This window comes from Takifugu flavidus, chromosome 5, assembly GCF_003711565.1.
Source record: "Takifugu flavidus isolate HTHZ2018 chromosome 5, ASM371156v2, whole genome shotgun sequence".
In the NCBI taxonomy this organism is placed as follows: domain Eukaryota; kingdom Metazoa; phylum Chordata; class Actinopteri; order Tetraodontiformes; family Tetraodontidae; genus Takifugu; species Takifugu flavidus.
This window is the reverse complement of record NC_079524.1, coordinates 4,352,640-4,377,938: the sequence shown is the minus strand read 5'-3', so window position 1 is coordinate 4,377,938 and position 25,299 is coordinate 4,352,640. Positions and strand designations below refer to the sequence as shown.

At 46.5% G+C, this 25,299-nt stretch overlaps 1 protein-coding gene and 2 long non-coding RNA genes across 5 annotated transcripts; 2 read left to right on the top strand and 1 right to left on the bottom strand.

Annotated features, from left to right (window-relative positions):
- Positions 1-3,543: 3,543 nt before the first annotated feature.
- LOC130526176 (calcium-binding protein 7) lies at positions 3,544-19,296 on the bottom strand. Of its 2 annotated transcripts, XM_057033621.1 has the most exons (6): positions 18,321-19,296; positions 10,580-10,648; positions 7,795-7,938; positions 7,609-7,721; positions 6,461-6,611; positions 3,544-5,957 (listed from the first exon to the last, which is right to left on the bottom strand). In XM_057033621.1, exons 1-6 carry the CDS (start codon positions 18,427-18,429, stop codon positions 5,827-5,829), a joined length of 717 nt encoding a protein of 238 aa, XP_056889601.1. In that variant the 5' UTR covers positions 18,430-19,296; the 3' UTR covers positions 3,544-5,826. The 2 variants fall into 2 exon arrangements, with proteins under 2 accessions (XP_056889601.1, XP_056889602.1); XM_057033622.1 differs by lacking the exon at positions 10,580-10,648 and having other exon boundaries at positions 18,321-19,263.
- Positions 13,251-14,316, top strand: LOC130526177 (uncharacterized). Of its 2 annotated transcripts, XR_008950670.1 has the most exons (4): positions 13,251-13,381; positions 13,547-13,730; positions 13,859-14,139; positions 14,181-14,316. It is a non-coding gene; the product is annotated as an uncharacterized LOC130526177 (long non-coding RNA). The 2 variants fall into 2 exon arrangements; XR_008950669.1 differs by having other exon boundaries at positions 13,368-13,730.
- Positions 14,433-16,842, top strand: LOC130526178 (uncharacterized). The gene is made up of 2 exons (XR_008950671.1): positions 14,433-14,625; positions 16,593-16,842. It is a non-coding gene; the product is annotated as an uncharacterized LOC130526178 (long non-coding RNA).
- Positions 19,297-25,299: the final 6,003 nt, after the last annotated feature.

Below are 25,299 nucleotides of genomic sequence, written 5' to 3'. Positions count from 1 at the left end.
CTCTTATGGAGACGTTTCTCCAGATTCCTGATGCACAGCCACGACTCACCTTCGACTTCACCTCTGCAGCTGCTCCAAAGAAGTGTCGATATTAAAGGAACGTGTCAATTTGGTGACTATAAATCGTTTAAATCGGGAATGGGGGGGGCACTACGATTGTCCATCTATCCATGAACAGATGGGAGGGGAATTGAAAGAAAAAGATGGATGCGTTCTCCTTGGGAAGCCCAGAGGTTAACTGTCTGCCCCAGGAACTCTTTTGGTTTGACACTTGATGGATTTCCATTGACCTTGATCATAAACTGGCCTCTTGAAATATAATCCAATTTCAGAAGAGAGATTCTCACTAAGCTTTTTTGTTATTGTTGTTGTTGTTATTTTCCACAGCACAGACTCACAAGGAAAAAAAATGTTGTTGAAATTCTTAAGCTTGACAAAGAGAAGGAAGTGTGAAGTTCCACATCCTCACTATTCAGCACATGAGATTCAAAGTCTTGGACTGAAAAGACACATGAGGACTTTGATGCATCCAGTCGGTGTCCTCAGAGGTAAACGGGCTCAACCACCAAAGCAGAGAAGACTTCCAGAGCCGTCGGAGAGTCCACCGACTGTGTGATTGAAGACAGATACCAGAACTGAGAGGTGGTCAAAGAATTTAGTTTGGTTTAATTTGTGCAGTTGTTACTATATTTGATAACCTGGCACAAGGATCACAGATACAATATAAGACAGACGCCCGAGACCTCCTGCTGTGCAGGTGGCAAAAGTGAAGTTCACTCTATGGTTTAGTACCTTTGTGTCTGTTTTTGGTGTTTTGGGTTTTTTCTACATTAAGGCTTCTGTTGTTATTTTGTGAGAAATCTACTGGGCTAAAATGGATTCAAATTAAAGTGAATCAAAATACTGAGAAGTTTTTTGACTGGGAAACATCTCCAGAAGATGCTGGACTTCTGAGAGTTCTCCGTCTATGATCGCCAGCCCGATGGTGTTGCCTAAATGTGCGGCGCTCCGAGGAAAAACACCAGGGATGTTTGGAGCACAACTTTAGAAAACGACGACCCAAAGCTGGAGGATGAAGACCCAAAGCCCGCTGGACAAATCCGTAGGGAGGAAGGTTGGTTTCCATCGGACACGGCCACATTAACTCTGCCTCATTTATGAAATCTTCAATAGCTTAACTGATTTTCCTAGTCTGAAATCAAGCATCCGTTTGTTCAATCCGCTGAAACTGCTATTTTCAAAAATAATATATTCACATTCACTAGCTATTAAGCCCCATAAACGCATCAGTTAATGTACTCTAACAGCTCATGCATGCTCTTGATTTCTACCCATGAGCCACTGGGAGACTCCAGGGTACAGAGGGGCTTCAATTCAATTAAAACTGGAAGTTCTGTGACTCCTGATCCAATCAAGCTCCTGGCTGCAGTCCGTCACCATGACATGAATAATAATGCTGCTAAATTGGAAGGGTGGAAAGGTGAGAATGTAAACAGACTAGGTCCTAATGGAAACACATGGCACTGAGGAGCCATTTAAAAGCAGCGAGACGCGGTTGTGTCTGTTGCGGCGCGGCCAGATGGCGCGAGGCTGCAACCGTCTTTGGGTTTCTGAGTTATCTTAGAATGCTAATGAGAGGGAACAATTTACCTCATGCTGTTTTAGGGGATGTTGGCGGATGTGAAAAAAAAGGTGCAGAAAGTTATTCAGGGGTTGTTGTTGGCCTTGCACTAGTGCCGCTGCCCGTGCGAGCAGGGATTTGGTGACGCTGTCACTCTCGTGGCCTCGCCTGCAGCCTCCAGGAGGGGCAGTCTGCTGCCTGTCAGCAGGACGGAGGGCGGGTTTTGGAGTTTTATTTCACTTGCTTTTCTCTGATGGCAATAAAAAATGCGGTAGATAACAGGACTGCAGACCATGATGGCATTTAATAGGTCTGAGTCCTCAAGACTCATCATCAGCACCTGCACTAAAAGCCTGTTTCATCTGAAACTGAGGCCTTGATATTTATCACGTCGCTCCTTTGGAAGTAGTGATTTTGGGCTCATCTGTCTTTGAGAATAACTGATGAATGTGGTGAAACTAAACGAGCTGGAAGGCCAGGCACCGCTGGCGACAGTCGTTTACCTGCTGCCGCCCAAAGAAGCAGAACATGGTCCAAAGAGAAATATTTGCACTTTTTTATATTAGAATCAGAGTCATTTTCTGTTGGGGGATTCTGTTTGTGTAATCGATGTATTTATATGCGTGAGGAATGTTTTCTTCCTCCCCTCCTTCTCCTCCTCCTCCCATTTTAGTCAGCTGACCATCAGCAGGAGGGTTCCAGCCGACCACCTTAGGCTGTGGTCGATGATGATCATACTGAGAAGCAAGCAGTTTTTCCATCTTTTGCTGATCATCAATGTCCTAAAAATGGAATGGTAAAGCCTTCTGAAATGCCTCCTGCCCTCACTTAAACGTGATTGTGTAAATCATTACTGAGCTGGGATCATTTATTGAAGTTAAACAGGCTCATCGACGCTGAATGTGAAAAGTCTTCATTCACAAGCTGCTGCCAGTTCCAGCTTTTTTAACCTTTTGCCCCCGTGAGGAACGTTTCCTGATGCTCCTGCTAGCGTCCATGGAGATCAGACACTTGAAAACAGGCTGACATATGACAAAACTGAGCACAAGAGCAAAATGAAAGAGAGCTGTTTTTTTTTTAAAGTCGAAGACACACTGATGATTAATGCACATCCAGGACCTGATGAATAAGCAACCATGTCATCATTAGCTGCCTCATATGCTGCATATGCACCCTGAGCTGCTATAAGTGCTCCAATTTGCTACCTTAACAACTGGGACCGTTGTTGCCAGAGCAGCTTAGCCCTTCGGTTTATGGAGGAACAGTAGTCACTTCCTGTTTGTGCAGCTGTTGAGATTAACAGCAGTAAAGTGTCAGATGGCATATTTAAACGCATCCTTTCTCTACCACTCTTGCAAAGCATGTTGAAAGCCAGATCAGTCATCTTACAGTCCTGAAGCAACATCAAATCTTTCCTTTATTTAATGACAAGCCACAAACTGATGTGCGAGCTCTTCCTGAACCCTGCACCCTTTGGGGTAGATCTGACGTCTATGTGGACAACAACGAAAAATAAAAACAGGGCTTCACAAGTCATAAAATTCCAAACCTCCATGGCGGTCTCCAGGGGTCACTGCGACGGTTCGCTGGCTCATCTGCCGGCAACGGGCATTAACTGATTATAAACCTTGTGAAAGACTATCTGGGCGCATCGGAGGACTGACCGCTGCCATCTCTGACCGCATCTCTCCGACTTGATGGAATCGTCTGACCATCGGTGGCGATTCTGTGCGGATAGATGGAACAGATGGGGCTCGCCGCGTCCACTGAAGCCAAACAGCGGCGCCAAAATGGAGAGCTCAGGAAAGCACATCCCTCCCAGCGCGTTTCCAATCTCAAATGTCAGGACATTAATCATCGCGGTGAAAGAGATCGTTCTGAGGCCTCCCCGGCTCTCCGAGTGACGACTCAACGACAATCCCTGTGTTTCCTGAACAGGTTAAATCCTTTTATTAGTGTGAAATACCGTTCCACATACACTGAACATTGGGTGGAGGCAATGAGCAGATCACGTAAACATTTTTTTCAGATACAAAGACAAGTATCAAAGTGTACATTACAATGGAAATAGCACATTCAGCAGACTATCAACATGTGTGTAGATTTCCTCATTCCATCTGTAACAACAAAAGAAAATTGCAGGTTTTGAAACTACAAACACCCAGGACTGTATTTTTTTTGTGTGTGTGTGTGTATGTCTCAAATAATAGGACTAAGGAAAGAATAAGGCAACAAATCAAATTCCTTTCTTTGAGGACGTTCCCCCAGCAGTGATAGAAAAGTAATAGCGGTAAATCGCCCGGTCGGTCACGCTCCTGCCACAAAAACAGACACGTCTACGGTGAAAGGCGATAAACTCTCTGGAGATGGACGCACAATCATGGCGGTGAGTTGCTGTCCGATGCAGCACATCTTAAAGTGCAAAATGGAAACGCAGAACCTATTTATTTATTTATCTGTCATCTCAGAGGGCGTTTCCTCTGCCGAGTGCCACTTTTGGGAACCTTGTCTGGATGCATCGAACCGTCCGCGTCGTCTGTTCTCTGTGCGATAACAAAGCACATAACGAACCGAAAGATCAAATTCGAACTGCATCACAGGCTGGTCTCCGCTGTTCAAAGCAAATCTTGGCACTGTACTTGTTTTTTTTTTTAAACTTCATGGATTTGTGGATGATTGCGGGACTCTGTGCTGCCGTCCCTCCAAAGCTTTGGTTGCTTCATACAGTATGTCCGACACACAATGTCAGACGACACCCAGCTGCATGCAGGACACCATCAATTGCACCCTGTCCATTCCCCGCGGTGTCTCACAGCTAGGAATGTTTTATTGCAGCAGATACCCCTTTTCCAGCCCCCCCATCGAGAACCTCATTTCCTCTAACCAGGGGTGGGCAGATCCAGTCCTCGATGGCCGGAATAAAGCCAGGGTTTGTGTCCTACAGGTAGGTACCACTTTCACCTGAGGTCCCATTTCCTTTGGTGGAAGTGTCCTCTGGTAAGACACAAAAACTGGCCTGAATCCAGTGCTCGAGGACTGGATTTGCCCACCCTAATCTGTATGAACCCCCTAACGGAACGGGTTGACTTTAATTCCAACTTTTATTACTCGGTGTCTTCTTTGTATTGCCTATTGTTACGCCTGAAAGTGCTCTGGGTTTTTCATGTATTCAATCACAAGTTAGTAGGTTCAAAGTTAACTAAGCTTCCTCAGCAGCGCGTCCAGATGGAGATAAAGATCGTTTTTGTTCGGAGGATAATTCCTGCTGATTTGTGACGGGCTAGGACACAACTGGAGGTCTGAAGGGTCCACACTTCAGCAATCTCCCCACACATGATTACGAGCGTGTACTAAAGCAGCCCTTATCATGCAGTTTTTATGCCTCACTTCTGTTGTGATTGCCGATAACACCCCCCTACTCCCCCCCACACCACCCCCCACCCCCCCACCACACACTATTGATCACAGTTGTCAGTAAGTCATTGAAAACAGCTCTTGTTTTTACACAGTAATGAATAAAACACCGATAAAAACGTCCACGAATGGGTCAAGACGGCTGTTTAAATCCATGCACATCATGCATAGATGGTGTTGGTCGTCATCGTCTGAGGGCTGTGAAACCCCTGGTGGAGGCAGAGAATCAAGTGTGTGCAGCACCTCCGGCCGGTGACCCCCGCTCCCCCGACGTACTCCACCCTGCATCATCCTGCCCTGGCTGACGAACTCTCCAACAATCTGAGCGCCACCCTGCGAACGCTTTTCGTGTTTCCGGATGCGTCTCCGCACCCCCGCCTCGACGTCGCACACTTCGCCAGCCTCCAGGCTCGATTCCTCGCCGTCGCTCCCACAGTATTTCACAGGTTTCTCTCTTTTCGTTTGCACTAAACTGCGTGATACACTGAACAACACAAGACTGGACTGTCACTACACTTTCTCTCTATAGCTGCCACCAGACTGAATGCAACAAATACTCGTCTAATGGAAACTAAATGTCAGATGACGAATAATGATATGTATTTCAGTCACAGCGCCATCAGGATGCTGCCTTCCCTGCACGTGTTGTGTCCTCGGTGACCTGTTATCCCGCAGTCCCGTGTGTCTGTTTGACAGCAGTGCGATTGTCTTTTCAAATCTTTTATTATTATTTTCACTCGTGGGCCATTGCTCTTAAACCAGCCTCGGGATCGCGGTCGAGGGGGCCTCGTCTACTTCATGCCGCTCCGCAGCACCTGATTGGCTGCGATCAGCATGACGCTGATGATGAAGGCGATGGCGAAAGCGCAAATCAGGCTTTTGCGCACGCACGTTTGTTTGACTTGCTGCGTCGGGCTGGAACCTGCGGGAGAGGGAGGAGAAGAACTTTACCCGCAGGTTTGTTCGATGAGGCCGTGGCCGCCGGGAGATGGATCCCATCCGCTTCCAAATGAGGGAGCTCATCAGGGAATCTCACACTGGCGTGAGCGCGTTATAATTAGGAGGGTTTGTTTTCACACCTGGCGCCGAGATTGAAATTCTGATTGGAGTTTTTGAACAAACCAATTCCTGCACGCCTGAGTGGCGATTTCACGGCTGCTAATCACGTGTTCCCTGCAATGATGTCGCAGAACAACACAAAGAAGGCTTTCAAATGCAAAAGTTTGGAGTTGGGATTTAAAAAGTGACACCTCAGGGCCAAATGTTCGAACCGCCAAAGGTATAAACACCAAACCCGAAATGTGATAAATGGACTGAAACCATCTGAGTAGCACAATTACCAGACTATGCCCAGTATAGTCATATAAGCAGGCTCGTTGGTAGAAGGCTGCATTATTAAACACATGTATGAAAAGGCGTCCTTACTGTCTATGTCCAGCTGGCAGTCCTCAGGGTTTTCTATGTGGTTCTCCTCGGTCATTATAATGTTCTCGATGTCTTTCATGGAGAGGTGATCGCAGAACGTGTCGTACAGGAGCCGCTTTAACTCTTCCACAGTTAACTTCTGCATATCACACTGGAGACACACACAGCTGCGTATTAGCATACATGCAAAGACACGTACATGTGCAGCACAAGGACATCAGCACATTGTTCTACGTGTCTGAAGTTCTGCCTTTTCACATCATGAATGTTATACAGTGAATAGATAAATAATACTAAATAAAAGAGTCTTTGTACAAATAAGGATTTTCCCTTTTATTGACTATAAATCAAAAGCGGAAAAGAAAATCCCAGGAGGTAAAGAAAGTAATTAAGTTATAGAGTTTGAAAACTTCACTTTCAGCTGCTTCTTCTCCGCTCTGCCAGAGTCAAGCTGGTCGGCTCGCCTGAAGGCTCTGTGATCAATCCAAACGCATATGCTTGACGGTTCTTTTCACACGTGATATTACGTAAGGCTCCACAGCCTTCGCCCCTCCGGTTTCTCGGCTCTCCGGGGCAGGTATGATGGGATTCTTTCATTTCACACGCAGAGCACACCGATAATCCGGCTATACTCCACTTTCTTATTCTGAACGCTACTTTATTACATATTACCTGCTGTCTTGGAAACCCCCCTAGCGTCCATCTTATTAAGCTCTGTCTTAATAAAGTTTCACATTGCCAATAAAAATCTGATCATTATTCCTAGTTATCGGATTATTTAAGTGATCAAGTAAACGGCATAATGTGATGTTTTAGAATGATTTTTCGAAGTCTTTGTGCATGTATACTTATTACTCTGATTCATTTAGTTCTTTAGAACATGGTTGTAATGTCGTAAGCTTGAGCAGCGACTGCTTGCAACCTTGTGAGTGTCACGTACGCCAAAAGAAATCAGATATATGGACCAAAACATGTGAATCTGGGTTTTTGGTTGACTGCATTTCTGAAGTGCATGTAAACGGTTCAGACTTGATTGGAATACTTCTAATTACTCCTACTTGTCACTTGTCAGATGTTTACCTTCATGGAAACATATAAACTGACTAAAACATCGAATGATAACACAATCTGCACTCTCCACTTTGCACCTTCCAAAAAACGGAGTCGAAGTCGGTGCCGTTGAACTTGTCAGGCACCCCAGCTGCGGTCAGCTTCGGCCCCAAAAGAGTGACAAACTCCTCAAAGTCCACCTGTCCGTCTCCTGCGGGAGAGAGGAACATTACTGCCATTGTGCGCTGTAGCCCATCATAAAATCCAAGCTGTGTCGGCCTCACCGTCCATGTCTAATCTCTGGATAATAACCTCCAGCTCCACCTCATTTGGCATGTAGCCCAGGGAGCGCATGGCCATCCCCAGCTCCTGCTTCGAGATGAACCCGTTCCCATCACGGTCGAACACTTTGAAGGCCTCGCGGATCTCTGGGGGGGCACACACACACACACATTATAGTTGTACAATAGCACAGGATATGAAATGGGGAAATCATCCACGCACTGAGAGAGCATTTGTTATGCCGTATCAGTGCATGACTCACATGAGTATTGGGGTCGGAGGCTCAGGAGGAAAAAAAAAAGAAATCAAGTAGGAAGATTGGCTCCATTCAGTATTCCATCTATGTTGCACCTCTTTAGCAAGATTTTTGTGAGCATATGTTAAATCGAATCATTTTTGCACTGCCAAAGTCTTTAAAATGTCAATTTTCCAATAGTTGCAGTTACATTCTCAAGCTGCTAAATGCTGCTGATTTAAGTTTGGTTCTACATCAGTTTATCGTGCCAGATCAGCATGTTTCTTGCTTAAATCTGATTGTTTTTAAAGCTCATATTTTACTTTTTTAAACTCTTGTGAATAGGCCGTATCAGTCTTGAGGTTTGGAGAAGCTTTTTATTGTTCTGGACTAAATCACACGAGTCCCATCTGACAGTTGACGTGTTTTTAAGGGGAATGATGAATGTGTTTTTGGGAGGCACAAACAGAAAAGCTGCATCACTGACAAAAATACAAGCGGGGATAAAAATGCCGGATGGTCCGGCTTTATCTGCAGGTGGTTTCAACAAGGTGACAGTGGAGCGCACCTGGGTCCATTCACTTGATCTCTTCTGTAGGGCTTCACTTGATCAATGTGGTGTGTTTGAACAGCTGGTTTTGTCTTAAATCCACCACAGTTCCAGTTTGGATGGGTAGAACCAGAGAGCCCAGTTCATGTTGCTTCATTACTCGGACCGATCACGTTTGAGACTACATCCTTCCATTTATTCGTAGTGGCATCTATAACCACGCTCGAGTATCACTGTTGGTTGGGAGACATGGGAGATTATACTAAGTATATTTTTTGATTTTTCGGCAGAAGACCAACCACTCGGAAGGCAGATCAGGCAAGTGGGCAAATATCAAATGGGAATTTAAATCTGTTGCCTTGTGAACTTCTTTAATAATGTGAAGCAGAGCAGGTTCATACAACTCAAAACGACTGATCCGCCACATGACCCTCCCTTCTGATCAGGGCAGGTATTTAATCCCCCCCCAAACCTTCCACATGGTCACTCCTGACCACTCCATGCTGCTCAGTGTACTCTGTGCTGCCCATGCTGCTCCACCTTCTGCTGCCCTGGCTATTCTGCTGCTCTGTGCCGCTCTGCTGCTGCCATTCGGAGCTCAATCCCACCACCTCCTCGGCCTCCTTCTGTGGGTCTGTTCCTTCAATCCTTGTGGAGGAGGTCTGACATGTGAGGGATGTAATGTCTCGGCAGACTATTAACAGGAAACGAACACCATGAGACAGAGACAAATTGATGCCCTGCTAATTTTGTGCAGTAAAGTTCTTGGTTTACTCCAGAGTTGTCTGGCTGAACTGCCAAAACTAAATAAAGAATGGCCAATAACAAATAACACACCACCTACAATTTGCAGACAAAGCAAAAGTGTCGTCAAACGGTGACAAATGTCTGTGGTGGTGGCCATTATCAGGACAGTTGTGGCAGCAAAACAGCTTGTGAAATGTCAACGTTTCCCTCTAATGTGGCAGGAGAGCTACAGCGCAGGGTTGGAGCTACCTGGTAAGGTGTATTACAGCGGATTACATGCAGGCGTGCAATTTATTAAGCCCTATTCACATTGACTACAATGCATTTCGCATTCTTCTTTACAAAATAGCTTCTGGAGGGAGGCAGCAGCTGTGCCTTCCCACCGTCCCTGGACGTTGATGCTATTGTTTGTGGGATAACAGCACCTCTGGTTCCACCTGAGCTCCGGCTGCATCTGTTTACTTTTGAAGGAAAGGGGGGAAAAAACAATATCACAGTCAAGTAATCCCAACATCCCCTTGTGTTTGGCACCGAAGAACAAGGTAAAAGCGCAGATAATGTCGTCTTTGCAAGCATTATTTATTGAGCTGATGCTGACAACAGTGACAATATGGTGAAAATCATCACACGTCTTCAAAATCTCAATAAATGCCTCGTGCACAAGGTAATGGGGGGGTGTATTTATGGATTTATGAAGGCTGCATGCACCTACTGGCTTTACGGAAATATGGACATCACTGTGCTTTTAGAATATTCCAAAACAGGTCAGGGCTATATATGATCTCCACCTAAAATCTTGTCTTCTCAAAGATCTTTGACTCCAGTGGAGATGCTGTCGGTCCTGCTGATTAAATGTCATCTTTCCTGAGGACATTTAATCCAACATGCAACCTCTCTGCCCATCTTCTTTGAAAGCAGGTTCCCAGTACAGCTGCTGGTGAAATGCTGGTAAAGCTCTTCTGTCCATCATGTGTAAATGTATAAATATCTATAATCTATAAATATCCTCACACCGATCTTTGTCACCTTTCAATATTATTTCCTCTTATTGCTGCAGGTTTGTAACGGATTCTGGATCCTCTGTACCCCAGCTGCTGCTCTCTCAGCCTCCATTACTTCATTACTTGATAAATGTCCTCTTATTAAAGAGAGAGAGAGAGAGAAAATGCTGGTGCAGCTTCTTCCACGGGGCCTGCGAGACCACAACTCCACAAGGGAGGCGTGAATATCTTTGTTGAAGGCGTGTGATATTTACTTTGATGTGGAAAAGGTGCTTGTTGGCGTTCAAAGCGGCGTTGGCCGTGCGGTCCCCGGAGGCGCGGCGCTGTAGAGGATGAAAAGCCCGAGTTTAAGATTGTGAGCCGCCAGAGTCGAGCATCCGCAGCGAGGCTCCCATCGCATTCAGCTCCTCGTCAACAGGCCACTTCACCGAAATACATGCGTGATGTGCAACACGGCACAAAGTGAGGGATCACTTGGCAAAGGAGCGGGATTTTGAAGCCAAATGGAAAAAGGAAGAAAGAGAAACACGGGCGGTGATGCTCTCTCTCCTGTTTTCTACAGCCTACAGTCAACACAATGCTCCGCAATCATCTTTACACACAGTTCAACCCCCATTTAGAAGGAATAAAAAACCCATCTCCAATACTTTTTCGCCTCTTTGCAGTATATTAAAAAAAATGCATCATGGGATATATCTTCTCGGATTTCAAGGCATGCCTGGAGCGGAGCTGCGCTCCCCATTTCAGGGTAAAATTAGCTTCCAGTGAAAACTTTTAATTGCCTGCGCTGCGTGTTGAGAGGGGGAAATGTAACGTCTGTGTCTCTGCAGCGATGAGGCATCGGTGGATCTAAATCCGGGGGCCCCTCCTCAGAGCCGGGGACCGTCTTAGCTCCAGCCCCGCTCCCGCTGATGGCTGTGCAGGGCCGGTAATTGCAGCACGCCTACTCTTTATGTAAGACCTTATCACGGTGAGAGAAACACAGCTTGACTTTGGATGTGTGGTCATCAAGATACTATTTTTAAACACCCATAGCAACCTTAATCCATCTTTAACTGGATACGGGCTGACATGGGCACCGGGAAGATTTGAATATTTCCATAACAGGCTTCTAATAAGGCTCTGGAGTATTCCAAAGGGGGCGTACAGCAGGATGTAAGTCATCTGTCTTTAAAATGGGAAGGGTGGGGGTCTCTGGATGTCCGAGTTGGACAGTCAGGGTGTTTTATCCTTGGCAAGCAACACTGACACAACCGCAGGGAGAAAAACAGTTGCAGAAGTAGAAGAGTTGTAAAGGTCAAAGTACTTTAGAGCAGATGAGGAGAAAATTCCAGACCTGTCTTAAACCCCACTTGACCTTGCATGACTGAAGCCAGACAAAGGCAGCGGGATTTTGAGTGCCTGGTGGGGGTTTTCAGGGTGGAAAAAAAAAAATCTGCTTTAAGTCTTCTCAAAAGTGGAGGTTTTCATCTCTAAAGGAGATATCGAGCAGAGCGGCTGCCGTTAGCAAACCCGTGAGAAGCTGCTTGGGCGAAGGTGAAATTCAGCCGCGAAGCTTCACGGATGATCCGACTCAGATTTTGGGATTTTTTTGGTCCTGTGACTTGGGCTGCAGGAAACACCTGGAAGGTCAAATCCCATCAACTGGACACTACTGGCATCAAACAGACCATTCAATCTCAGATCTAAATCCTGATGTTCTCCCTGCAGCCTCCTTCAGACTAAAATAATAAATATCTTTATCGACATGCAAATGTAGCAGATTCTAGTTTCAGACTCGGGTAAAATGCACTCTTGTGTAAAATATGAAACTACTGCCAACAGCTGGAAACGCCTGGATGTGTAATTAGAACTAGATTTAGCCCACGAGTCAAGGCTCGTTTCTGTCGGTGTTGCTCAGCGGTGCCTGAAGCCAAAGTAGTTGCCTCCCACTGAAATATATCCACCATTTCATCAAAGTGGGTTTTTTCTACAATGCGGCATGCTTTTAAAAATAAAGATAAGCCTTGTTGTAAAACCGATAACTAGTGGGAAGCCTATAAAAATCATATTTTTAAATGTTTTAACAGAAAATTAGATGACATTGATTAAATGAGTGACAACAAAGGCTTCAATGAGGTGAATAAGCAAATTTAAAAGTAGGTCATATTCTGCTAATGCTAAGCTTCCAGAATTAGCTTCAGATTTATAGGACAATTTCAGAGCGATATTCATGAGGTTTACACGAAATGTTAGTCAAATCACACCCAAAGACCCCAAACTTATTTTTCCAAAAGCAACTTGGCAGGAAAATCTGCACAGCTGAAGCGCTACAGGTCACTTCGCCCTCCAAGGCGAGCACATCTGTTACATCCATTCATGTCAAGCAGAGCTTTTCCCCGACCTGCTCGTCAAACACGGGCAGGAGATGAAACGGCCCTCCATCACCCAGGTGGAGCGGTGACGGTGGAGGGCTTGGGGAGTGATGGGAAAGTTAGATTTATTGTCCTCGAGTTGACTACGCCTGTGCTGGATCCATTTAGCACAGCACAATCCTGCTCGTGCTTATCGGAGCCGACTCAGACTTTCTGAACAGGCTATTTTCCTGCACCGCCGTTTTTCACATTAAAAATTCAGTTTTATTTTGCCTTGTTCTTACTTGCTTTTACTAACGTGTGAACTTGTGAACAGGACCATAACTTGAGACTATGACTGTGAAATCAACTCTTTCCCTGATTATTATCCTTGTTGGGAGCAGACGCACATGAAAGTGAAATGACCAGAGTTGATGGAAAGTAGCTGAGCTAAGCTAAGTAGCTAAAGGTGATTGTCTGATTGCCCTGCGTGCGCGGTTCCAAGATGAGTTACGGAGGCTAATAGGAGCATTAGAAGTGTCAAATCGCTCAGTTTGCATCTGGCAATCACACTCGGATCATTTCAGACCTCCCCACAACCCAGCCATCCTCTCAGTCTTATCGCCGCCGTTGGACGAGCTCTTCAGCGCTGCTACGCAAACCGTTTTAACCCCCCGCCCCTGAAAGTACACCTCCACGAACTCCCACGGATCCGCAGCAGCGGTATGCTATGTGCATAATTTCTGCCTCTCAAAGCAGATGCCAGCATCCTTAAATATCCGTGTTCATTTGTATTCAAGTGAAGTATTTCCAAAGGAATTGAAGGCAACCCTCCACCTCGGGGCGAGAGAGTGAGTCAATGTTTGTTGTGTTTTTTTCCTGCCGCAGCTACAGTAGAAGTCAAATGAAAACATCAAGATCTCCTCACAGGCAGTTTATGCCATTAGGAGCAGGGGTTTATTTAGTTTGTGGGGAGCTGTCAGTCAGTGATGGGTAAAGTTCCAGAGACTGCACCGCGGGAGATGTCTCCAAAAGCACCAAAGACGTGTCGACGTGTGGAACTTTCAGGCAGGTATTTCTGGGATCCATCCTGTCATCCTTCGTATAAGTCAAACTGTGAAAGCGCTGCGGTTTAAAATCAGCGCTCATGTTTCATTTCCTCCGACTTCACCTACTTGCTTCGCCTACTTGTATTTTCAGAACTAGACGGAGAAATTGTGCAGAACCTGACCGAGGGAACGGCGGACTGCCATCTATTGCGGACGCGACACCGTTGGTCAGCATTGGTTTCGGCCCCATTGTGGCGGGATTTTATATCCCACTGCCGCTCCAAGATAATTGGTTTGGGAGGACTCTTAATTTGATGGACCCAATGGGAGGATGTGTGGACGTGTGGAAGAGGGAGTGTGTCCAGGGGCAGCCGGACTCTATGCTTTGATTCATTAAAGCATTAAATACAACATGCAAAGCACGGAGTTCTTGTGGCTCTGCTGCACCACAGTGCGCACGGAGCAGCACCGAGTTCAGAAAGTAGTGATAAGGTAGTTACAATATCCACCAACATGCTAACTGAGCATGTGTCTTTAAATGTTAATGGCAAATTAATATAATATTCAAGAGTTTTGGATCATATAAACATGGACTGTCAGCGTCACTGATAAGACAAATCCTTTTTTTTATGTCTGAAGGGACACGAATAAACGCTTTTGAAACCATTTGGTTCCCTTAAACGGATCATTTCCTGTTCCCTGCATCTCAACTTCCTGCCTGAAAAGTCAGAGTTGGTGTTCGCCCAATCTGTGTTTCAGAGGCTCAGTAGATCCCTCTCGCTCGCGTAGCTTCTGCCATGTGAGCAACAACCGAAGGGACAATTCTGCGAGGATGTTTTATAACCAAAACCACTGTGATCAAGTTAGATCTGTTCCAGCTGGGGCTCCGTTGCGTGTTTGGTCCAGGATCATGTTTCTGTAAGTGAACCCCAACACAAACACAAAGAATTTTTAATGTTCTGGGTTCTTGTACCAAATATGGCTGGAATTCAACTCGAGAAAATTCCCCAATCTGCTTTTATTCCTCAGAAATCAAAAATAGAAATTAGGATGACTCATGACATTTAGTTGTTGTTATTACTTTGGACCTTCCAAAATGATAGTCATCATTATTGGCTCAATAATTAAGGCATTTGTGTCCTCGGGGTGCTTTATTTCTCTTTGGAGGATGGATAGAAAGATTTTCTGCCATTATTAATTTTTACCCATTTCAAGGTTTTTGGGACAACTTTCCTCCTAATGAAAACCGTTTTCTCTATTAAGTCGAAGGTGGAATAAATCAACCTTTAGAGTCTCAGTGGGCCCAGACACTGACTGCAGCAGACAATGGAGCGCTCGCACGGCTTTCCATCACTGGGACCGTGAAAGTAACACAAGTGGCGAAATAATGAAAGCGGACACCATTTGGACCGAATGGCACGTGGTCAGGCGTCTCGGGAAGGTGGAAACATGCTGCTTTTCTTTCATCCTTTGCATCTTTTGTTTATGCTAAACCCTGTTAGCATCACTCTTGGATCCATTCCAAATGTTTAAAGCTCCGGCCAGGGACTATTTACAACTGTTGTTAGGCAGCACAGAGAGGGGCGGACACTTAATCCCACCTGCAGTGTGTGTGTGTGTGTGTGTGTGTGTGTGTGTGTGTGTGTGTGTGCTCATGTCCTCGCTATGGATTTTACTATCAAAGTAAGGAGATTTTAGGGAAGTTAGCATTTTTTGTCATGTTTGTTGGTCCTCAGAGGTTTGAAAGACTGTTAACACGGGGTTAACTTGGGTTTGGGTTAGAATGGGGTTTAGGTCAGGGTCAGGGTCAGGGTCAGGGATAGGGTGTTAGGGTTAGGGATGACTTTGCGGTTACTATAATAAGTGCTAATAGGAAGTGCTCTAAAATCAATCAAGTCAAGCCATGCAAGTTACCTCCCGCCCCCCCATCCATATGTTAATAAAAATGAAGTTAAAAAGGGGGGGGGGGGGGGGGGGTAACATTAGTTATACAATCTCGGCGTGACTGTGCCCTTTTTTTTATCTAAAGTTTTTTAGCTATTTCTTCAGCCCACATGTCCAATGGTCATTATTTTCTGGGCCTGAGATGATGAGGTGGCTGGTGGGGTGTATCTGAAAGTGTTTGACCAGGGGGGTGCCAAGTCCACCTCCTGCTATGTTATAAAGATGTTGCTTGAGGCGGGTGTGCATGGAGTGTCGGGTTACCCCTTTGAAGTGCTTGTGGCAGAGGGTGCATGTGATGACGTTAAGGTCGGGGCCAAGGATGGAGTGTTAGGGTCAGGGTCATGGTTAGGGTCAGGGGCTGGGGAATGCAGTAAGACTATGAAAGTCCTCGCTGAGATGGAGACACAAGGGTGTATGTTTGCACGTGCCTGTGTGTGTGTGTGTGTGTGTGTGTGCCTGTGTGTGTGTGTGTGTGTGTGTGGTGTGTGTGTGTGTGTGTGTGTGTGTGTGTGTGTGTGTGTGTGTGTGTGTGTGTGTGTGTGTGTGGTGGAGGAGGAGGAAGTCTAAACTACAGAGTTCCCAGATGATCATTTTCCTCATCCCTCTTATGTAGGAGGGAAAATGGAGAATATGGAGTCCGGTTCAGTTTAGACCCATATCACTGTATATCAAACTACTTACCATCCCCACTTTCTTCTTCTGCCTCACACACGGAGTTAAAAAAAATCCTTATTGCGCATCGCAGGAATGGTTTTGTTCCAATTATAGCTTTGATGGCCTTCTCGACCACAAAGTGCGTTGCCGTCCCTGCGGTCCCCAAGGCGTCCCAGCCAGTAATTGAATACGGGTGTTCAGCTCCACATGTCAAGAGGGGTTGAGGCTCCTGCTGCCTGGACATGTGTCCACATACACATACTCACTAATGTGCAATTTCTTTTTAGCGACAGACCAGCCTGTCCCCGATGGCCATCGCTGATGTATGTGACACCTCAGACGTCCAGCCAATTCATGTCTGTCCCTCCAGAGACGCGGACAGTGATGAGACGCATCTCTCCGCTCAACTCCAGAAGTTTCCCTTCATGTTAGACTTCAAACTATCGGCTCCCCCTTTGAGTTCGTTCAAATTTGACTTTGCTTCTTCCTTCCAAATATTGGCTTTTCTCCTCAGTGGTTAAATACGGTCACACAGGCTGAACTCTCCTGTTTTTATTCAGTTAATGGTGCATAAAAGGTTGCGCAAAGACACAGCGCATGAAAAATGCATGCAAAAGTTACGCCAGGCAATGATTTCTGAGGACACCTGATCTAAACCAGGATTTGAACCAGCAGCTTCATGAAAGAACAGGTAGATGCTGCCGAAATCCTACATTTTACACGTGTCCCTTCAGGATATGTGGGGCGCTCCGATGCCAAACTACAGCCGAAAACGTCTCCGTCTCTGCCGTTAACTGAGCATTACCTCTGTTGCTCCCTCACAAAGCCTCTGATCCCCTCTCCAGTCAAACTGTCGCTGCAAGTTGAGCTATAAAGAGCCGTTCCCTTCGAACGGTGAGGTGGTGACTGCAGCACTGAAGCGCCAGCGGATTTGACTAATTAAAGTCAAAATGGAGCGCTGCCTGTTCATCCCAACAAAAGGGGCCATAAATGAGTGTGTGTGTGGGGGGGGGGGGGGGGGGGGGTGCACACAGTGTCTATTCAGGAGGCCGTCGATCTAAATCAGAATGGAAACGTAAAACAAAACTCAAAATCAGGGATAATCTGTGCTGTCATTATGCTCACGGTGTTTGTAGCTTACTGAGAGCACACACACACACACACACACACACGCGCGCGCGCCATGAGTCAAAGGGGATTCATAGTTAGCTTGCTTTAGGTGTAATGGATGTCAAAACCATTCATGGAATTGCTTCTTCATCCTTATCCGCGGTTGCATGCGTAGCTGTAAAATCCCCTTTGGCAGGAAGCAGTTCGTCTGCAGCATGAAGCATCCAGTCACTCGGGGAGCGCATCAGCCCCTGCGCAGCGTCCGTGCACACAACCCGCCGCCACGCACATTCTGGGACCTGACGACCGTCCCGTAGGGCCGCTGCATGATCACCTGCAGATTTGTCTGATGCACATCACAACGGCCTCAGGCTTGATCGCCTTAAAGAGGGAACTGCACCTCAAAACAGTTGTTATGTCTCAAAGGGCTCCATAATGATGTAGATTTTAGTCCCGTGGGGGGGTTTCCCTCTTAAAACTTTAATTACACCAATTTTGTGGCTGGACACTTGTCTTGTGGTGTGTGTGTGTTTGTGTGTGTGTGTGGTCAGTGAAGTGTGTCAGTGAATATGTGTCAGTGAAGCAGTGAAGATCTGCCTCTGATGCGTCAGCGCTGGTCTTAACAAACAACATATATTCCGGCGGGGGTGGGGGGGGGGGGGGCATATTGCACTGAACAAAAATCCGCTGCAGCCTGAAACCACTGCAATCAGGCCTTCTAAAAATCCAATAATGAATGGATGAAATGGTTCTTTTTTTCCCCCATGAGCACCAGGTTTGTGTCGTGGACGCTGTCCATGGTGCTGACCGCGCGTCTCTGAACGAGCCGATCTCTCGTTCCTGTCTCACTCATTCACACACGCGCACTCGCACGCATGTACACACGTATACAGATGCCGTCTCACCTTCAACCTCATCTTCGGGCAGGTTGACCGGGGCGCTGTAGGAGAGGATGTCCGGGATGGTGCACATGCCCCGGTACATCAGCGTGGAGGTTACTGGGTGCATCGGCATGACTGCGACCTTTGGTAGCCCCCGGCGCCCTCGTCATACAGAATAGTCTATTGGGAGCACCGTAACTTCCCCCCCGAGATCACCGAGGGAACGGAGCAGCCAGTCCATGCATTGAAGGAGTGTGAAGACGGCGGATTCCGCAGCGTTATCGCCAAAATGTTGCTCCTGGCCAGCGGCAGACACGTTGGGGCGCGGGGGGAAATGAGAGAATTTCTTACCTTGTGTTACAAACAGCGAATCCCGACTAATGCAAAAAGTCACCAGAAGACTGACACAATGTGCGTGTCATCAGCAACCGGGCCCATGTGAGCAGAACAGCGGAGCTCATCTGTCTTCGAGGATCGGTCAGTCCTCCAGCTGTGTGGGGTTTTTTGTCTGCCCGCGTTCGTCTTTCTCCGCATCCACTTGTTGGATGTGCGCGCTCGCCTGACGCACTCCGTCTACGAGCATCTGCCACCTTCGCGGTAATCCACAGAAACGGCGTGCGGGAGTCACGACGGCGAAACCACTTCAGAAAAACAGGAGTTTCTCCCCTAAAAGTATAAAGAAAAAGGCGGTTAATGAGCGCGAATCCGGATTCTCGCCGGTCGGCGGTCGGCGGAACGGGGGCGCATCGCGGTCCAGCTGTTCGGGCTTCGGTGTTGGAGTAAATGAGTGGGTGTCTTTTAACGTCGAATCACTGTGTGAATCTGATATGTACTCCCCCTCCTCCTTTCTCAAAACCTCTCATACATACGTCTGCACATACGCACACATACATCCATGGGCGCCCCCTCCCTCTTCTCTTCTCACGGGCACCCCGCGTCGAGCAGGAGGCGCGTTTAAGTTCTGCCACGGTCAGTTAAATATTACCCATGTATATCATGGTGTGAAAGGGGACCGGGAGGGAAGCGGGGCAGCAGAAGATGAGCTGGCATCGTCTCTGAGGGGCTCTGCTGCACCACAGTGCGCACGGAGCAGCACCGAACACCCACTGAGGGGTTTCTCAGCAGTTTAAGTGCGGCCACCTGAATTCTCGGTGGCATCAACATGGATTCTGTTTCTTCTAAGTGGTGTCAGGGGTCTGTTTTGGTCGCTGCTCAGTAGTCAGAGCTGATGTGATAAATAAAAGCAATCTGACTAGGGTTAAATAGGGAGCATTGATGAGGGGCAGAGGTTGGCACCTGGTGATCGTGATAATGGGCTGATGGGTTGTAGATTCAGACAAAACCTGATGTTTTGGTAACATCTGGATTTGAAGATGGATTTGAAGATGAAGAGGGAGTCTTTGTTTCAGATGGCTGCTGGCAGAGAGTTGCAGAACGGGGAGAAGATGGGGAGAAGATCGGTGATGTGATGATAGGAGGGGGCCTTGGTGATTATACAAGCGACAGAGTTTTGGACCACTCAGAGATCGGACTTTTGGGAGAGGGGGAGAGGGTTGCAATAGTCCATACGGGAGGTGGCAAAGCTGTGGATAATGATGGAGATGGTGTGGGGAGTGAGGGAGGGCAGAGTCAGTTGATGCAACATCGGTTGAAGTAGGTGGTCCGGGTAATATTACTGGAATGACAGTGGGCTATTGATGATGACACCAAGGCTCTTCGCCTGGGGGGGGGGGGGGGGCAGGGAAAACTCTGGCACTGTCAGTGGTGACGGAGAAACTGTCGACCTTGGAGAGTGTAGATTTGGTGCCAGTGAGGAGAACTTCAGCCTTGTTGCTATTTAGTTTTAGGAAGTGAGAGATTAACTGGGATCTTATTTCAGATGAACAGGTGAGAGGGGAGGGTGGGAGACTGGAGTTTTGCTATAGCTGTAGAGCTGGGTGTCATCCACAAAGTAGGGGAAGTGGATACGTTATGGAACGTTTTACCAAAGGGGAAAAGGGAGGTGATGAAAAGAAGGGGCCCCAGGATTCCTGACTGGGGAGGGGTCAGGCATAACGAGCAATATGTCCCTGTATCCTGACCTTTATTTTGGTTGCTAATGTGCTATTAAACTACCTAAAAAGCAGCTGGTACATTCTAGCATATGTCCTGGGCAGCTACTGACAGACAAAAAGGCTCCGCGCCATCTTCGATTTCTAGAGTGGTGGAGAGTCAAACGTTTTCTTACATACAGTAGCTCTGCATTCGAACCCTTCCCAACAGGGGAACCTCGAAGGCCAGAATCCATTGGAGTTTTTTCTTTGTACTCAACAGCTGGAATGATTTGTTCCCGCTGGCCTGGGTTCTTTCAGATTCTGCCTATGAAAAGAAAATATATAGATATATACAGAGAGTGGTGGCTGGAGGGAGAGGGGTGGTGTAACTATTTCTACATCCCCAAACCTGCAGGTAAAATAGCGGCTGTGCTATTTCAACATTTTTTTAAATCAATTTCTGCTTATCTGAAATCCTCAACTTCCTTTTGATTAAATATTCCATTTAATTAATTTTTTTGTCAGCTGCACTTTCCTCAAAAAACTGAATCCTCTTCATGGTTTTGCTGCTCTGGTGGATATCATTTATCATTACGTGGAGCCCTCTTTTCTGCTAAGGTTTGATAACTAAAAGGTTCTGATGGGAATATGGCAGAAAAGAGCAGTAATGAGTCCAATCTTCACCAAACAATCACAAAAAAGGGCTCAGGAGGTCATTCTTTCCAGGGGGGCAGCTTGAAGCACCCCCTGCTGTGCTGCCGTCTGACCTGTTGCATGTCGAATATGTTGTGTTTGTAATTTACAGAGAAAAGTCCCAGATGGGAATTGTAATAACCTCCCTCCATTGTAATGGCCTCATTAATATACAGACATTCCCAGCTTGATGAGGCTAAAGTCAAATGATGGTGAACCCAGTTAGTGGAAAAATCATTTCTAAGCTAATGCAATTTGCAGGCTATGCAAAAAATAAAATAAAATACAGTTTTGCAAGGCTGACGGTAAAAACATGCTCTTGTTTGTGCTGTCAGCTGTAAGCCAACAGGTTGGATCTCTATAATATAAATGTTCTCACCTTTATATTGTAGATGTATATGGTGGGGAGGAACCATTCTACTCCTCATTTCTAATAAGAATTCGACTTCTGTTGCACCACAAACAAGAAAAAAATGAAATCTCCACATCTATACCTCTTCTCCTCGAGTTTTTCCTTCCAAATCCCATCCCACGATAAGCAAAAACAAAGAAAAATGATGAGATTATAAAAAAAAAGGCCACAAAGAAATATTCACACGCGCTGTATGATTGAATTGTTGCAGATTAAAGGGATAAGAGGAGAAAAGATGACGTTTTCTTATGAGGCCGCCTGCCAAACATTTTTTATTCAGAGGCTTTGCTGTGACTCCTTCGATGAATTAATGAGTCAGGTTGGCAGAGAGTAAAGAAAACGAAGGGACAAGGAGGGAAACGTGGGACAACACAAGCATTTTCTTCCTCATTTCTCTTGGAAATCTACAGACTGAGACATTGGCCCCATTGTGACGCTGCCCCTGAACCATCCATCCCCGAGCAACAAACCTTTTCTTTCAATTCTGACTCTTTATCTGTGTCAGTCAATAGCAGAGTACAAAGTACCGGAGCAAATAATGGCCCGTGCTGCGGGCCCACAGAACGGGTCCAGGATTAGAATGCGGAGCCAGTGGGATCTGAATGGTGGGGACGAATGCAGCTCTTTTCCTCTTTTGATCGCAAGCAAGAGCCGACAGCTCAGCGAAGAGGGTTATTGCGTTAAAGCCGTGTGTAACAGCCTGTTAATGCAGCTGCCGCGTGTGTTCGCAGACAGAGAAGAAGGTCTGGAATGAAAAGTCTAAGCTCCACCTTGGATCATTTCACCATTCTACAGGCTCACCCAGGCTCCTCTTTGGGAGAAGGGGCTGGCATCATCCCTCTTTTCAGATTACACCTCTTTATTTTTTTTCTACAAAACATGCTGCTGCCATTCTTAAAAAGTTTATTGCTGCCAGAAGAGCAGCGCTGCTCTGTGAGGGGAATTACGGCTCTGCAGCCTGCGCTTGAGCTGAATCAGCCTCCGACTGAAGCTGCAGGATCAACATAAGCTGCACTGCAGGCCCAAACACGCACTCCCTCGGCACTTCGGCTTGTGTTTATAACCATGATAGGTCCTCCTCCTCTTTTCTTCCTTGCCGGGAAGCCCCGAGCCGGACTGGCTGATGGTTTTTCAGAGGGAGTCGGCGCGTTTTTGAAGTGCTGCGTAGCTATTTGGGGGTTTTCCACCGGGAGGTGTGGGAGGAGAAGAAAAAGTAGATTTGGATGCCAAAACAGCTCCTTATTTGGAGTAGAAACAGCAACCCCTGGTGGTACACAGATGTGCACAGCTTGATGCCCGCAGTGACAGGCTCTTCATCTTCCATTTCTTTGCAGGAGTTTGAAAAGTTTCTTCTTTTTTTATCACAACACCACTCGGCTTAAAATGTTACTATTCCTAAATAAAAACAAACATATCAAATCTTTCCAGCAAGTTTGCCTTCATATTATAAGCCACAGTTTATTCTGTGTGGTGTTCAGAGCCGGACTTTCAGCATTTTCTGGAAACAGTTTTGACCACCAGGCGGCGTGTTTTCCCCCTCAATCAGCTAACTGAGGAAAGTAAACAGTACCGTAGTTTGGCTGTCAAAGAATGTTACCCAGACTGGAATTCCTGAAAAACTAAAACTAAAAACATTTGCACCTAAGAAAATGATTCAACACAAGCAAGCGTTATCAGAGTTACAATGCTGGTGTTATTGTTTTTGGCAGAAATGTGCAAATCGGCCGAGCAGGAGCCAAGCTCATTTCTCTGGCAGCAGCATCATTGTGCTATGAAAATAAGTACAGCAGGAGTTTATGGTGCACAATCAAATTTATGGCTATTTTTGGTTATTGGACAATCGAGTACCTCCGAGCTGCAGCTTTATTGGAACAGAACGAGTCAAGCTGAGCCACATTTGAAAATGCAAATATAACTGCATATTTCTCCTCGGCTGCTGCTCATCCAACTGGGAACGCTGCACCATTCCGATGGACTGCGCTATCGCCCCTGGATTTTTATTGGCCCTAATGTGGCAGCAACATCTCTTTAAACAGGTTTGACATGATTTGGTTCAAATTAGGAGTTGGAAAACCACGGGATTCTGACGGGTCACACCTTTTCCCATCAACCCCTGCGAGGTAAAGCTGACCACGTCCCTACCGGCCAAGAGGATCGGAGCTGAATAATGTGGGAACATCTCGGGAGGCGGCCGGAAAAAACAACTTTTGAGCCCAAAGCCCGAGTTTAAAAGATATCAGAAAGACAAGCGCCAACCCCTGTTCTCCCAGTAGAAGGCATTTCTCAGACATCAAAGTCCTGGAAAGTAGGCTGAGAAGGCCGTGTCATGTTTACCTCCGGAGCGAGCGTCTCTGTTGTTTACACACCTCACGCACCAAACGCCCCGTCTGCTTCTTCTGACCCAGAAAGGCAGGAAAGTGCTGAAGCCAACAGAATGGAACCGCGGGGGAAGGAAGCCTTAAAAGAAAATAAATAAAAGTCAAACAAACATTACGTTCATTGAGACAAAGTCTGATCGGAAACCACTAAGGCGACGTTGGCAAACATTCCCGGTTTTGGGTCGGGTTCTCCAACTTTGCAAGAGCGTTGCAACTTTCCCACAACTATTGAATCACCTCCACCAGACTCTTCCGGCCTCTATAAAAATGGTGGGAAAATGCAAACGTCTCCATGGTTGAAAATCAATTATTCACAGTCCTCTCCAGGGGCGTGCTGGCTCCGGCGAGATGACTCAGAGCGAGCACGTGCGCGAGCGCGTGCATGTGAGCACGTGGAGGTTCGAGCTAAGCCGTTTACCATAATGTGGGTCACATTATGGACGGGGAAGTGTGTCCGGACAAACCCTCGCTGTCACAGCCGTCTCCTGCAGCCGTCTCCTGCAGGCCCCCCTCACGGGGGGCCTGCAGGAGCAGATAGGAAAGGTTACGGCGTCGGGCCTTTCTGACACGTCCGGAATGCTCCTTCAGTCAGGATAAAAGGAAAAGTTAGGGTTTAAAATAATGAAAGGTCAAAAACAGACAAGGGACACTGATAATGTCGGTGAGAACCTTGAGGAAACACGTCCTCGTGGTCAATTCCAGGTTGATTAATGAGAAATGAGGAAATCCTGGAAATTGATATATAGCGATGAGGACAAACCTTCATCATCAGCGTGCAGGAGAACCTGATTCAATCAGGCCAAGTTGCTTTTTGAAGAGAATATTACAAGTTCTTTAACCTTTTTGAGACCAGGTTTTAATGTTTAAAATCGTACTGCTGCTCTTTTGCGTGGAGGCATTTTCTTATTTATTAATCTGCCTCCGATACGCCGACAGACTTTGATACAGTTTTCACGCATTCCTCCTGTGGCTTTTTATCTTTATCTTGTGACAAAAAGAGGCTCATAAATCTAATGTATGCGCCTCACGCAGCCTTCCCCTGTGACCCAGAAATAGATTTAAATAAAGTGGAGCCGAATCCCAAGCTGTCGTTTCCCGACAGTCGTTCACAGTGCGGCTCCCCGCGTGAGTGTCACCAGGAAATGGGAAGGAGGCTTTTTTTAACTTCTCTTTTTTCCTTTTTCATTCCATAACATTCACTCGATTCCTCCTGGATCCTTCATCATCGTATGCATATCTTATCAAATGTTTGCTTTCTAATGTAAATGAGGAACACACCTCATTTAATGTCCTTCAAATTCAAAAAGGCGTGAGTAACACTGCGTATTCCAAGCTGTTTTTAGCTTCTCCAATCAGCTGTGTTGCGTCAGACGACAATGGCTGAACGACAGGAAGGTGAACTCACTCCCATTGAAATATTTGGGGCCAATCTGCTCCTCCTGATATGCATGCGGGGGAGGGGGGGGACCAGGCGTCCTCGCAGTGAA